Below are 13037 nucleotides of genomic sequence, written 5' to 3' on the forward strand. Positions count from 1 at the left end.
CTAGTTCGAACTATCTAGTCCGTGCCACGTGTAGCCGCGCGGCACGGGGTTTGAACAAGCCGGCATTTAAAAATGGCGCCGGCCGGCTTATGCAAATGAAGCGCGGGAAATTCAAATCCCGGGCTTCATTTGCAAGTGCGGTATGCCTACATTACCACCCTAGTTCGAACTAGGGTGGTAGTGTAGACATACCCGAAGTGTTTTGCGGACGAGTTCTTGCACAAAAACTTCTTGCACAAAAGCACATCCACACCCCAAAGCGCATGGATTCTGCATGGACACGCTTGCACAAGAAAGCTCTGAATCACAGAATGGCCATCAGAGCACCTGTGCTTTTTCCAATAGGGTCTTTTGTGTCAGAAACCCCTGTAGGGCATCCACACATGCCTTTTGTTGCTGTAGAACAAAAAGGAGTTATACCTCGCAGAAGGAGGCTTACCTACCCCAGCGAAAGACCTCTGTTCTACCTATTGAGGGTATGTCTAGACTACATGGCTTGGTCGACGGAGCCATGTAGATTTGTTTACTAGGCATAGGGAAATGAAGAGGCAATTTAAATAATCACCGCTTCATTTACATGTAAATGGCTGCCACGCTGTGCCGATCTGCTGTTTGTCAGCATAGTCTGAACACTCCACGGTCGACATCAAAGCCCTTTGTTGACCGCTCTGGTAAACCTCATCCCACGAGGCATAACGGGGCGGTTGACAAATGCCTTTGATGTCAACGGGGGAGTGTCAAGACTATCGTGCTGTGCCGCCAAACAGCTGATCGGCTCAGCGCAGCAGCCATTAAAATTTAAACGAAGCGGCGATTATTTAAATCGCCACTACATTTCCCTATGCCTACGACCCTAATCTACATGGCTCTGTCGACGGAGCCATGTAGTCTAGACACACCCTGACTGTAGATTTTCTTGAGCAAAAATGCTCTTGATGCGTGGACACTCCGGGGGCAGGGGGGGGGGAGGTGTGGTACAAAAACCTTGTAGTGTAGACGTAGCCTAATATGTGAGCGTGGGATAGAGTGAAGGGCATCTCAGAGCAGGAAGTGGGGGCGTGGGGTCATTTGGGATCTGAGGACAAGAGGCTGGGATGTGTGAGGGAGCTGAGGACAGGAGCTGCATTTCTATGTGTGGGGTGCAGGAGTCGGGGCAGCGGATTGGGCATTTAAGACAAGTGAGGGGAGTATAGGACTCCAGGGATGAGGGCTGAGGGGAGGTGTGGGGGAATGCAGGAGTCAGGACAGGGGGGTTGGGCGAAGCTCAGAACAGGAGGTTTGGTGCATGCGTGGGGGAGTTCCAGTCAGGAGGTGAGCAGAGGAGCGTGGGCTTTGAGTGAAGCCAACATCCTACCCAGCTGCCAGATCCCTGTAACAGCAGTAACCGTATTGCCCAGCTCTTGGAGAGTTCATATCCACAGCACAAGAGCTTTTTTGTGACGGTACTGCCCTCCGTACCCACACCTCCAGACGCAGTACTGGCACCTCCACTCAGAGCTTACCTGGAAAGAACAGAGGGTACCTGTGAATGCAAATGTCTGACAGTCGGGTGGGCAGTGTCTTAAATGGCAATGCCGGATCTACCCCATTTTTTTTTGCTCAACAACTTTTTCCCCTAAAGTGCTGGAGGTAGGTACCTGGCCAAGCGAGAGGCTGGGTCTTGGCAGGGCAGTGAGTGAGGGGTTGTGAGGGGGTCTCAGCAGGGAGGTGAGTGAGAGGCTGTGGGTGTGGGGTTGCTGAAGTCCATGAAATAAGGGCAGGTGTGGGACCTCTGCCCCAGAGTGGGAGTTGCCCTCCCTGGTCCTGGCATAAACCTGGCAGAGCTCTTTGACTTTCATTCGCACCTGTTCGTGGGTACGGACGTGTCCTTTTGTGGCCAGGCTGTCGGCCAGCCGACCATAGACATCCCCATTACTGCATCTGGTGTGGAGATCCTGCAGGTGGGTTTCATCCCCCCCACATCTCAGTAAGGTCCAGGATCTCCGCACCACACCAGGAACATGCACATCATTTCCAGCCCCTGGAAGGCTCCTGGGAGCTGTCTGACTACTCCCGGGAGCCGTGGAGGGCTGGGTACCAGCTGCAAACTGGCTCATGTTAGGGGTACAGTGAGTCAGGGGGAGCTGCAGGGTGGCTCAGGGCTGTCAGGTCAACTGCAAGCCAAAAACCCCATCTGCAGAGGCTGCGGCTTTAAGGGCTCCAGGGGAGGGAGAGGGAATAGAGTGGACAGAGCGGCCAGGACGACACCCTGTCAAGACCTCCTATTCTGAAATAGCCCCTATTCCCTGTCTACACGGCCCCTATTCCAGAATCGCTCTTTCGGAATAGGTGTCATTCTTCGTTGACTGAGGTTTTCAGAAGCCAGAGTAAACTGTCCATTATTTCGAAATCATTTCGGAATAGCAGCATTGCTGTGTGGACACTCACGTAGTTTATTTTGGAAGAATGGCCACCATTCCGAAATAACTTTGCTGTGCAGACACATCTTAAGTGGCTGAGGAAGTGGGAAACAGGGGCAACACACGGGCATTTGAGAGAGAGGCACTGGGACGAAGGAGCCAGTGGGAGATGGCCCCACCATTTTTAAAAGTGGGGAGTTTTGGAGCAGTGGGCGGCTCAAGGCAGGACCGTGACACGATGGGAGGTGGTAGGAGAGGACTTCAGGGGTTGGGGGATGCGGATGCGTGGGGCCACATTTCATGCGCAAAAGTGGACTTTTGTCGACAAAACTATAACTGTGTCCACACTGCCTTTGAGTTATGTCAACATAACGTCGACAAAACTCAGAAGTTTTGTCGACGTATGTAAACCTCATTCTATGAGGAATAACGTCTTTTGTCGACAGAGTTCTGTCAATAGAAGGCATTATTGCATCTACACTGTCCTTTGCGTCTACACTGTTATGTCGACAAAGCGGCTTGCTTTATTGACAGAACTGGCTGTAGTCTAGACGCTCTTTGTCAACAGAAGCTTAGTCAACAGTATCTGTTGACAAAACTTCTGTCAACAAAACCCTGTAGTCTAGACATACCCCTGGTGTCTGCATTTCCATCCTAGAAAACCAGGCTGGGGACACCATCCAGCGTGAGAGGCGCATACTGGTGGAATCTCCCAGGCAGTGGGCAGAAAGGAAGGAGGTTGGTTGAGCACCATCCATGCCCAAGAGATGTTCATTGAAAACAGGTCTATGAAGACCTCTGAGGCTGAGGAAGCCACCCAGCTACACAGGATGGCAGCAGCACCACCGGGGAAGAGTAAATGGCTCCATTAGAGCTCGGAAGTATTTATTTATTGAAATTAAAAAAAATTATTACAAATAATCAGTGGGGTTTTTTGTAACAAAAAGAAGTGCCGGTGCTAGGGTTGCCAATGGTTTTGTTGAACAAAACAAACAAAAACGCCAGGGAAAACTTAGAGCAAAAAATAAACAAAGCAGTCGTGGCCACTTTAATTGCCGCTTCCAGGGCCGGCTGAGGACTGTGTCTGAGAAAAGCGGCAAGTGCTCCCAAAAAAAGGTGACGACACCATACCGGTGTGTACCATCACAAAAAACCCCACTGCAAATAATTATAGAAGGATCCTAACACATCATACACATGACAGTAACATTCCATGAGAATGAAACTGATCCTTTAAATAGCAGCTGTCTACAAATCTGTAGGAACTTTTTTTTTTTTAATTCTTCATCATTGGGAAAAGAAAATGTCATACCCACCTTGTAAATTCCAAAAGTCACCTGGAGCTAAGAAACAAGTCAACCAATGAATCAGGAAAATGAAACAATGGAAAAAGAAACAATGACGCAAACAAAGTCAACCCTCTCATACACCATCCACAGTTGTGGTCCCCTAAAATAAGGCAAAGTGACCAAAAGTAATTTAAGCTCGTTACTGACATAGCTATGGCTGTTGATGTCCTTTGCAATATGCTCAGAAAACATGGTTCCATTACCAGTAGAAATCCCTTAGACAGATAGACAGAGGGGTGTGTAGGAATATTTACAGCTAGCCACATCGATTCGGATCTTACTTACACAGGTGTGATACAAAATTAACTCATTTAATGCCAGGGTCATTAATCTGGTGCATCCGATCTTCTCAGGGAGATAATTTGTCATTACAGCATTTGATTAGCTCCATAAAGACGCTCAGAATGAAACTGCAGTCAAGGCACAATGACAGACACTTTAATTGTTGGTGAATAACCTCCACACGATCAGTTTCTTTAGGGCAGCTTTGAGCTCCTTGTTCCTCAGGCTGTAGATGACGGGGTTCATCATGGCAGGCACCACGGCGTAAAAAACACCCACCATCAGATCCAGAGTTGATCCTGAGCTGGGGGTGGATTTCAGATAATTAAACATGGAAGTGAAAATTGACAAGGAGACCACAGCGAGGTGGGGGAGGCAGGTGGAGAAGGCTTTGTGCCGGCCCTGCTCCGAGGGGATTCTCAGCACCGCTTTGAGGATCTGAACATAAGACACAATCATCAAAACAAAACAGATGAAAACTAAGGATAAGCTAATGGCAAGAAGCCCAACTTCACTGAGGTAGGAGTCGGAGCAGGCCAGCTTGAGGAGCGGGGGGATTTCACAGAAGAATTGGTTGACGACATTGGACTGGCAGAAGGGTAACCTGAAGGTGTTCCCAGAGTGCAGGGCAGAGTAGACAATACCAGTGATCCAGGCACTGGCGGCCATGTTAACACAGGCTCTCCTGTTCATCACTCTCTCGTAGTGCAGCGGGTGGCAGATGGCGATGTATCGGTCAAAGGCCATGACAGTGAGCAAGACAAAATTAGCTGCAAGGAAGGCTACAGAGAAAAAGACTTGGGCGACACACACAGGATAGGAAATTAACCTGGTGTCCAGGAGGGAGTTGGCCATGGATTTGGGGACAGTGACAGAGATGCAGCCTAGGTCTGTAAGGGACAGGTTCCCCAGGAAGAAGTACATGCGGGTGTGCAGACGGTGGTCGAGGATGATGGCTGAGATGATGAGAAGATTCCCCATCAGAGTTGCCAGGTAAAGTACCAGGAACAGCACAAAGTGCAGAATCTGCAGCTCTCGGACGTCGGAGAAGCCCAGGAGCAGGAACTCGGTCACGGTGCTTCGGTTGGACATTTCCTCCCTCAGTTCACAGTGTGGTGGCTGCGGAGGGAAGGACACAGACAGGGGTGTGAATTAGAGTGATACAGGATACGGACCTGATTCCCCACAGCAATTGGGGTATGTCTACACTACCCCGCTAGTTCGAACTAGCGGGGTAATGTAGGCATACCGCACTTGCAAATGAAGCCCGGGATTTGAATTTCCCGGGCTTCATTTGCATAAGCCGGCCGGCGCCATTTTTAAATGCCGGCTTGTTCGAACCCCGTGCCGCGCAGCTATACGCGGCATGGGCTAGATAGTTCAAACTAGCAAGCCATTCCGAACTATCTGTACACCTCGTTCCACCTCGTTCCACGAGGCGTACAGATAGTTCGGAATGGCTTGCTAGTTCGAACTATCTAGCCCGTGCCGCGGGGTTCGAACAAACCGGCATTTAAAAATGGCGCCGGCCGGCTTATGCAAATGAAGCCCGGGAAATTCAAATCCCGGGCTTCATTTGCAAGTGCGGTATGCCTACATTACCACCCTAGTTCGAACTAGGGTGGTAGTGTAGACATACCCTTGCTTATTCTGTGGCTGTCCGCGATGCCTAGTGTCCGTCCCAGTTCTCACTGGGGGTGGTGGGTTACTGCACGGATGTCAAATGGCCTGGCTCCCATACAGGCTATGGAGCTGCATCCATTTGCAAAATTTGAAAATCTGGGAGTGGCTGAGGGTGGCTCAGGTTGAGGCTGGATACAATGGTCTATGAAGGATAGAGCAACGCACAGTTCCAACACAACAGCTCCAGCTAAGACGGATCCCCTGTTGCTACGAGCAGCAAGCCCTGGGCACGGGCATGGAAGCAAAATTCCAACAGTGCCTGAAAATCACTTTCTGGGGAAAGAAGACTCACAGTGACTCAGCGCCCTGCATGGGAGCTCATCTATCAAATTTCTTTGCATGGTCACATGTCCGTCCTGCAGCCCAGTTTTGATCAAAGATGCCAGTCTGGCAAACTCAGATGTTTTAGCTACGTCTAGACTGCAAGCCTCTTTTGAAATTGAGTGTCTAGACTATGACCGGTACTTTTGAAAAAACAACCACTTCTTCAAAAGAGCACGCAGGCAGTCTGGAATGCACAGTTTACATTACATAGCGCCTTTTTTCAAAAGTGCACTTTCTAAAATAGTTGTTATTCCTCATAAAACGAGGGTTTCCACAGTCGAAAAAACTGCCGCGTTCTTTCGACTTACTTTTGAAAGAACATGCAGTGGTCTAGACGCAGGGGGAATTTATTCAAAACACACCCTTTCTGTTTAAATTATATCAAAGAAACATTTAGGGATTCTACTAAAAAAAAGAATTCTGTGGAGGTCTGTTACTCTTGAAAGAAAACTTGGGCATTCATAGACTCATAGACTCATAGACTTTAAGGTCAGAAGGGACCATTATGATCATCTAGTCTGACCCCCTGCACCGTGCAGGCCACAGAATCTCGCCCACCCCTCTTAGAATAATCCTCTCACCTATGTCTCAGATATTGAAGCCTTCCAATACTTTGAAGGCCCCAACATGCAGAGAGTCCTTCAGCTGTGATCTGTGCCCAATGCTACAGAGGAAGGCGAAAAACCTCCAGGGCCTCTGCCAATCTACCCTGGAGGAAAATTCCTTCCTGACCCCAAATATGGCGATCAGCTAAACCCTGAGCATGTGGGCAAGACTCACCAGCCAGACACCCAGAAAGTTCCCTATAGCAACTCCTATCATCCCTCCATTGACCTATTTCCAACTGGAAATGAATGGTCAATTAGTTACCAAGATCATGTTATTTCATCCAACCATCCCCTTATCATAGAATCAGAACTGGAAGATACCTCAGAAGGTCGTCAAGTCCAGCCCTCCGCTCTAGGCAGGACCAATCCCATCTAAATCAACCCGGCCAGGGCTTTGTCAAGCCGAGACTTAAACACCTCTAGGGATGGAGACTCCACTACTTCCCTAGGTAACCCATTCCAATGCTTCACTACCCTCCTAGTAAAATAGTTTTTCCTAATATCCAATCTGGACCTCTCCCACCACAACTTGAGACCATTGCTCCTTGTTCTGCCATCTGTCACTACTGAGAACAGCCTCTCTCCATCCTCTTTGGAACCTCCCTTCAGGAAGTTGAAGGCTGCTATCAAGTCCCCCCTCACTCTTCGCTTCTGCAGACTAAACAGACCCAAGTCCCTCAGCCTCTCCTCGTAGGTCATATGCTCCAGACCCCTAATCATTTTGGTTGCCCTCCGCTGGACCCTCTCCAATGCGTCCGCATCCTTTTTGTAGTGGGGGGCCCAGAACTGGACACAGTACTCCAGATGTGGCCTCACCAAAGCCGAATAAAGGGGAATAATGACATCTCTGGATCTGCTGGCAATGCTCCTCTTAATGCATCCTAATATGCCATTAGCCTTCTTGGCTACAAGGGCACACTGTTGACTCATATCTAGCTTCTCATCCACTGTAACCCCCAGGTCCTTTTCTGCAGAACTACTACTTAACTGGTTGGTCCCCAGCCTGTAACTATGCTTGGGATTCTTCCGTCCCAAGTGCAGGACTCTACACTTGTCTTTGTTGAATCTCATGAGATTTCTAGTGGCCCAATCCTCCAATTTGTCCAAGTCACTCTGGACCCTATCTCTGCCCTTAAGCGTATCTACCTCTCCCCCTAGCTTAGTGTCATCTGCAAACTTGCTGAGGGTGCAATCTATCCCCTCATCCAGGTCATTAATAAAGATATTGAACAAAACCGGTCCTAGAACCGAACCTTGGGGCACTCCACTAGAAACCGACCTCCATCCTGACATCGAACCGTTGATCACTACCCGCTGGGCCCGGCCTTCTAGCCATCTTTCTATCCATCTTACCGTCCATTTATCCAATCCGCATTCCCTTAACTTGCTGGCAAGAATATTGTGGGAGACCGTATCAAAAGCCTTGCTAAAGTCAAGGTATATAACATCCACTGACTTTCCCATGTCCACTGAGCCAGTTACCTCATCATAGAAGCTAATCAGATTGGTCAAGCACGACTTGCCCTTTGTGAATCCATGCTGACTATTCCTGATCACTTTCCTCTCATTCAAGTGTCTCAAAATGGACTCCTTTATGATCCCTTCCATGATTTTTCCAGGAACCGAGGTAAGACTGACCGGCCTATAGTTCCCTGGATCGTCCTTCTTCCCTTTTTTGAAGATGGGCACTACATTTGCCTTTTTCCAATCATCCGGGATTTCGCCCGATCTCCACGACTTTTCAAAGATAATGGCCAAAGGCTCCTCAATGACATTTGCCAACTCCTTCAGTACCCTTGGGTGCATTAAGTCTGGACCCATGGATTTGTGTACGTTTAGTTTTTCTAAATAGTTCCTAACCTGTTCTTTACCCACCAAGGGCTGTCCATCTTCTTCCCATCTTGCGTCGCTTAGCACAGAAGTCCAGGAGCCGACCTTGTCCGTGAATACAGAGGCAAAGAAAGCATTGAGTACTTCAGCTTTCCCCACATCCTCTGTCACTAGGTTACCTCCTTCATCCATTAGGGACTGCACACCCTCTCTGATCACCTTCTTCTTGTTGACATGCCTGTAGAAACCTTTCTTGTTATCCTTCACATCCTTAGCCAGTCGCAACTCCATTTGCGCTTTCGCCTTCCTGATAACCCCCCGGCATTCTCGAACTATACATTTAAGCTCCTCCCTAGTCATTTGTCCAAGTTTCCACTTTCTGTAAGCTTCCTTTTTGTGCTTAAGTACACCAAGGATTTCCCCTGTAAGCCAATCTGGTCTCCTACCAGGTTTGCCTCTCTTGCTACGTGTTGGGATGGTTTCTTTTTGTGCCTTCAGTAAGGCTTCTTTAAAATACTGCCAGCTGTCCTGGACTCCTTTCCCCTTCATGTTAACATCCCAGGGGATTCTTTCCATCAGATCTCTGAGGGAGTCAAAATCTGCTTTTTTGAAGTCCAAGGTGTGTATTTTACTACTCTCTTTCCTTCCTTTGGTCAGGATCCTGAAATCTACCATCTCATGATCACTGCTTCCCAGGTTGTCACCCACCTCTACGTCCCCTATTAGTTCCTCCCTGTTTGTGAGGAGAAGGTCAAGCTGTGCACGGCCCCTGGTCGGATCCTTCAGCACTTGTACCAAGAAGTTATCCCCAACATTCTCCAAAAACTTCCTGGATTGCCTGTGTACTGCCGTATTGGTTTCCCAACAGATGTCAGGGTGATTAAAGTCCCCCATGAGAACCAGGGCCTGCGATCTGGAAGCTTCGCTCAGTTGTTCGAAGAAAGCCTCATCTACCTCATCCACCTGGTTCGGTGGCCTGTAGCAGACACCAACCACAACATCACTGCTGTTTGCTCCTTTAAACCTGACCCATAGACTTTCAACAAGTTTTTCTCCCTCTTTATACTGGAGTTCAGAGCAATCATAGTGCTCTCTTACATATAGTGCAACTCCTCCTCCTTTTCTCCCCTGCCTATTCTTCCTGAACAATCTATACCCTTCCATGACAGCGCTCCAGTCATGCGAGTCATCCCACCAAGTCTCTGTTATCCCAATTAAATCATATTTCTTGGCCTGGGCCAGGGCCTCCAGTTCTTCCTGCTTGTTGCCCAGGCTTCTCGCATTAGTGTACAAACACTTCAGGTAACCAGTTGATTGCATTATCTTCTCCATTCGAAACTGGGGTCCTCCTTTCTCGCTCCTTGCTCTATGCATTTCTTCCCGGTATCTGACTTTCCCACTCCCCTCAGGGTTTTGGTCACCGTCCCCCGACGAACCTAGTTTAAAGCCCTCCTCACTAGGTTCGCAAGCCTGCCCGCGAAGATGCTCCTTCCTCTCTTCGTTAGGTGGATCCCATCTCTTCCTAACAATCCTTCCGCCCGGAACAGAGTCCCATGGTCGAAGAAACCAAAGCCCTCTCTGCGACACCACCTGCGCAACCACGCATTTACGTCCTCAATTCGACGATCCCTGCCCAGTCCTTTCCCTTCAACAGGGAGGATGGACGAGAACACCACTTGCGCTCCAAAGTCTTGGATCCTTCTTCCCAGTGCTACATAATCCGCAGCAACCCGCTCAAGGTCATTCTTGGCCGTATCATTCGTTCCTACATGGAGAAGCAGGAAGGGGTAGTGATCTGAAGGTTTGATCAGCTTGCTAAGCCTCTCAGTGACATCCCGAATGCGAGCTCCCGGTAAGCAGCACACCTCTCGAGATTCCAGGTCCGGACGGCAGAGGGATGGCTCAGTCCCTCTTAGGAGGGAGTCCCCGACCACCACCACCCGTCGTTTCCTTTTGGGGGTGGTGGCCGTGGAACCCCCATCCCTAGGACTACGCATCCCATGCCTTTCAGTAGATGGTGCTCCCTTCTGGTTTCTACCTTGTGAGGTCCCTTCCAGAGCATTCGGCACTGCAGAGCCTGTGGAGAGAGCTTGAAAGCGATTGCTTACCTCTATAGCATCGGGGGAATCCCGTGCTGGCCTTTTTCCCCTTCTAGAAGTTACATGCTGCCAGTTCTCCTCTTGGTCGCGTACTGCCCTCACTGGCTCCTCTGCCTGCTGTGCTTGAAGGATCAATTGCTGCCTTCTATCGAGGAAGTCTTCATCCTCTCTGATCAAGCGTAAGGTCGACACTTGGGCCTCCAGTCCTCTAATTTTTTCTTCCAAAATCTCGACCAGCTTGCACTTGGTGCAGATGAAATCCATTCTTTCTTCCGGGAGGAAGACAAACATGGCACACGCCGTGCAGGTAACAACAGCAGCAGACGCATCATCAACCATCGCTGCTGTCCTGGAGAAGGGATTTAAAAAGAAAGACAAGAGAACCTCCCGCCCTTCCCTCTCCCTCTCAAAACTCCCTGTTAGCAATCACCTGTTCGCAAGCTCCTTGGTCGCTTGCCCACTGCCTTATAAAGCCCCTCCCCCTACCAAGGCTCAGCCAATCAGCAGAGGCTTCTACAATTCAAACTTTAATTAGAAGCCAACAGTTTCCACCTGCCAATCACAGCCCCTACCAATCACAGCACAAACTCTATCAAGGGGAGGGGGGAGGGGAGAAGGGGAAAAAAAAAAAAAAAAAAAAAAACCTCACTCTCAAACACAGGGGAAAATAAATAAATAAATAAATAAATAAATAAATAAACAAGAACACACACAACCCTCACTCACAACACAAGCTCAGCATACAGCAAGAAGCCCCAAGCACAACACCCACTTCTCCCAAACTCCTGTATCTACTTGTCCTCTACCTGGAGAACTTGGAAAACTCATCACATCTGTTTTCTTTAATTTACCTGAACATGTTTTAGTTTCTGGTGATTTTCTAGACTACAACTGGAACTTTCGAAAAAGCAGGCTGCTTCTTTGAAAGAGAGCACCCAGGCAGTCTGGATGCTCTCTTTTGAAAAAGCACAGTTTGCATTACATAGCGCCTTTTTTCAAAAGAGCACTTTCTAAAAAAGGCATTCTTCCTGATAAAACGAGGTTTTCCGTGGTCGAAAAAATTGCCGCATTCTTTCGATTTACACAGCAGCAGTCTAGACGCAGGGGAAATTGTTTTGAAATAAGGACACTTTATTCGAAAAAACCCTGTAGTCTAGATACACCGTTTCTGTTTAAATTATATCAAAGAAACACCAGAGATTCTACTAAAAAAAACATGTCTGTGGAGGTCTGTTCCTCTTAAAAGAAAACCTCGGCATTGGAAAACTCATCACATGTGTTTTCTTTAATTTACCTGAACATGTTTTAGTTTCTGGTGATTGGCTAAATATTTTAGTTCTTATTGAAGAAAAACAAAAGTGTGGTTTTCACAATTTCTAAGACAAGTCAACTGTTGGTTGCTGACAGGAAAAAAAAAACCCTCGAAGCAGCTGGAAATGTTTCAGTAAACACAGATAACAAGTCGAGAAGATTTCCCCTTGTCACTCCCAATTTCATTATGAAATCTGCCCAGGTCATTCACACCTAACCCTGTTGGACTGAAAGAACAGACTTACTGTGCCGGGCGTTGCGGGATGCTCCCAACCTGTGCCTGTCTGTGAATAATGTCCCTGGGTTATCCAGCAGCTGGTTCCTGGACCCTTTACTGTATTTCCTCATCTCAGGCAGGATTGGCTGAGAGGGGAAGGACCAAACAGGAGGGGCACAGAAAGTCCTCTCACCCTGCAGCTGTGGACAGGATCCTGGCACGTTCAAGCAGCAAATATGGTGACAACTCCGGATGTCCCTGCTCCGGGGCTAAGTGGCTGAACCCAATCTTGAGGCCGAAGAGCCCAGCTCTAATCTCACCTGCGGAGCAAACTTCCCTGTCGCCCTACCCTAGCTGACCGGGACGAACAGAGGGGCACACAACATGCCCCGGATGGCACACAATGGCAGCATCCCTGGAAGGACCCTGGCTCCCCCCAAGGCAGGACTCAGGAGCTATTGGAAGGAGATTGAAGAAGAAGCTATTTATGTCTAGAATGGGCATGTGACAGAGAACAGCCCAGAGCCGACGGGCACCAGAGCCCCATCTAGCCTAGGACAAACTGCTCCTTCAATATCTCCACAGAAGGTGCTCTGGGAGAGCAGAGATTTGTTTTTGCCTCCCGTATTTCATCAGCCCCTCTTGGCATGCAGCCCCCAGAGGATCCCGCAGCTCAGGCTGCCCCCGTGTTTGATATTGGTCACAAAGAAGCAGCCAGTGGGAAACTCAGTGCAACGTCGTAAACCGATGTCAGTTGATACAGTCTCCTTGAACTCTGAGTAATTAGGGCATGTCAAGTGGAGATGCATTCTCTTGATTTCTCTGGAGCTTTTTTGAGCTCCACCAGCTGGTGATTGGTCCCAATCCCTATTCTTTGCCTGTGAAACTGAACTTAAGATGAGAGAAAAGTTCCCAGCTTGTCTCCATTTTCTTAG

At 48.7% G+C, this 13037-nt stretch overlaps 1 protein-coding gene across 1 annotated transcript; it reads right to left on the reverse strand.

The window, feature by feature from the left end:
* Nucleotides 1–4186: 4186 nt before the first annotated feature.
* Nucleotides 4187–5122, reverse strand: LOC112544916 (olfactory receptor 14J1-like). The gene has a single exon (XM_089774403.1). It carries the CDS (start codon nucleotides 5120–5122, stop codon nucleotides 4187–4189), a length of 936 nt encoding a protein of 311 aa, XP_089630529.1.
* Between the last annotated feature and the right edge of the window lie 7915 nt (nucleotides 5123–13037).

The sequence above is a fragment of the Pelodiscus sinensis genome, chromosome 30 (genome assembly GCF_052426305.1).
Source record: "Pelodiscus sinensis isolate ZL-2025 chromosome 30, ASM5242630v1, whole genome shotgun sequence".
NCBI classification, from domain to species: Eukaryota; Metazoa; Chordata; order Testudines; family Trionychidae; genus Pelodiscus; species Pelodiscus sinensis.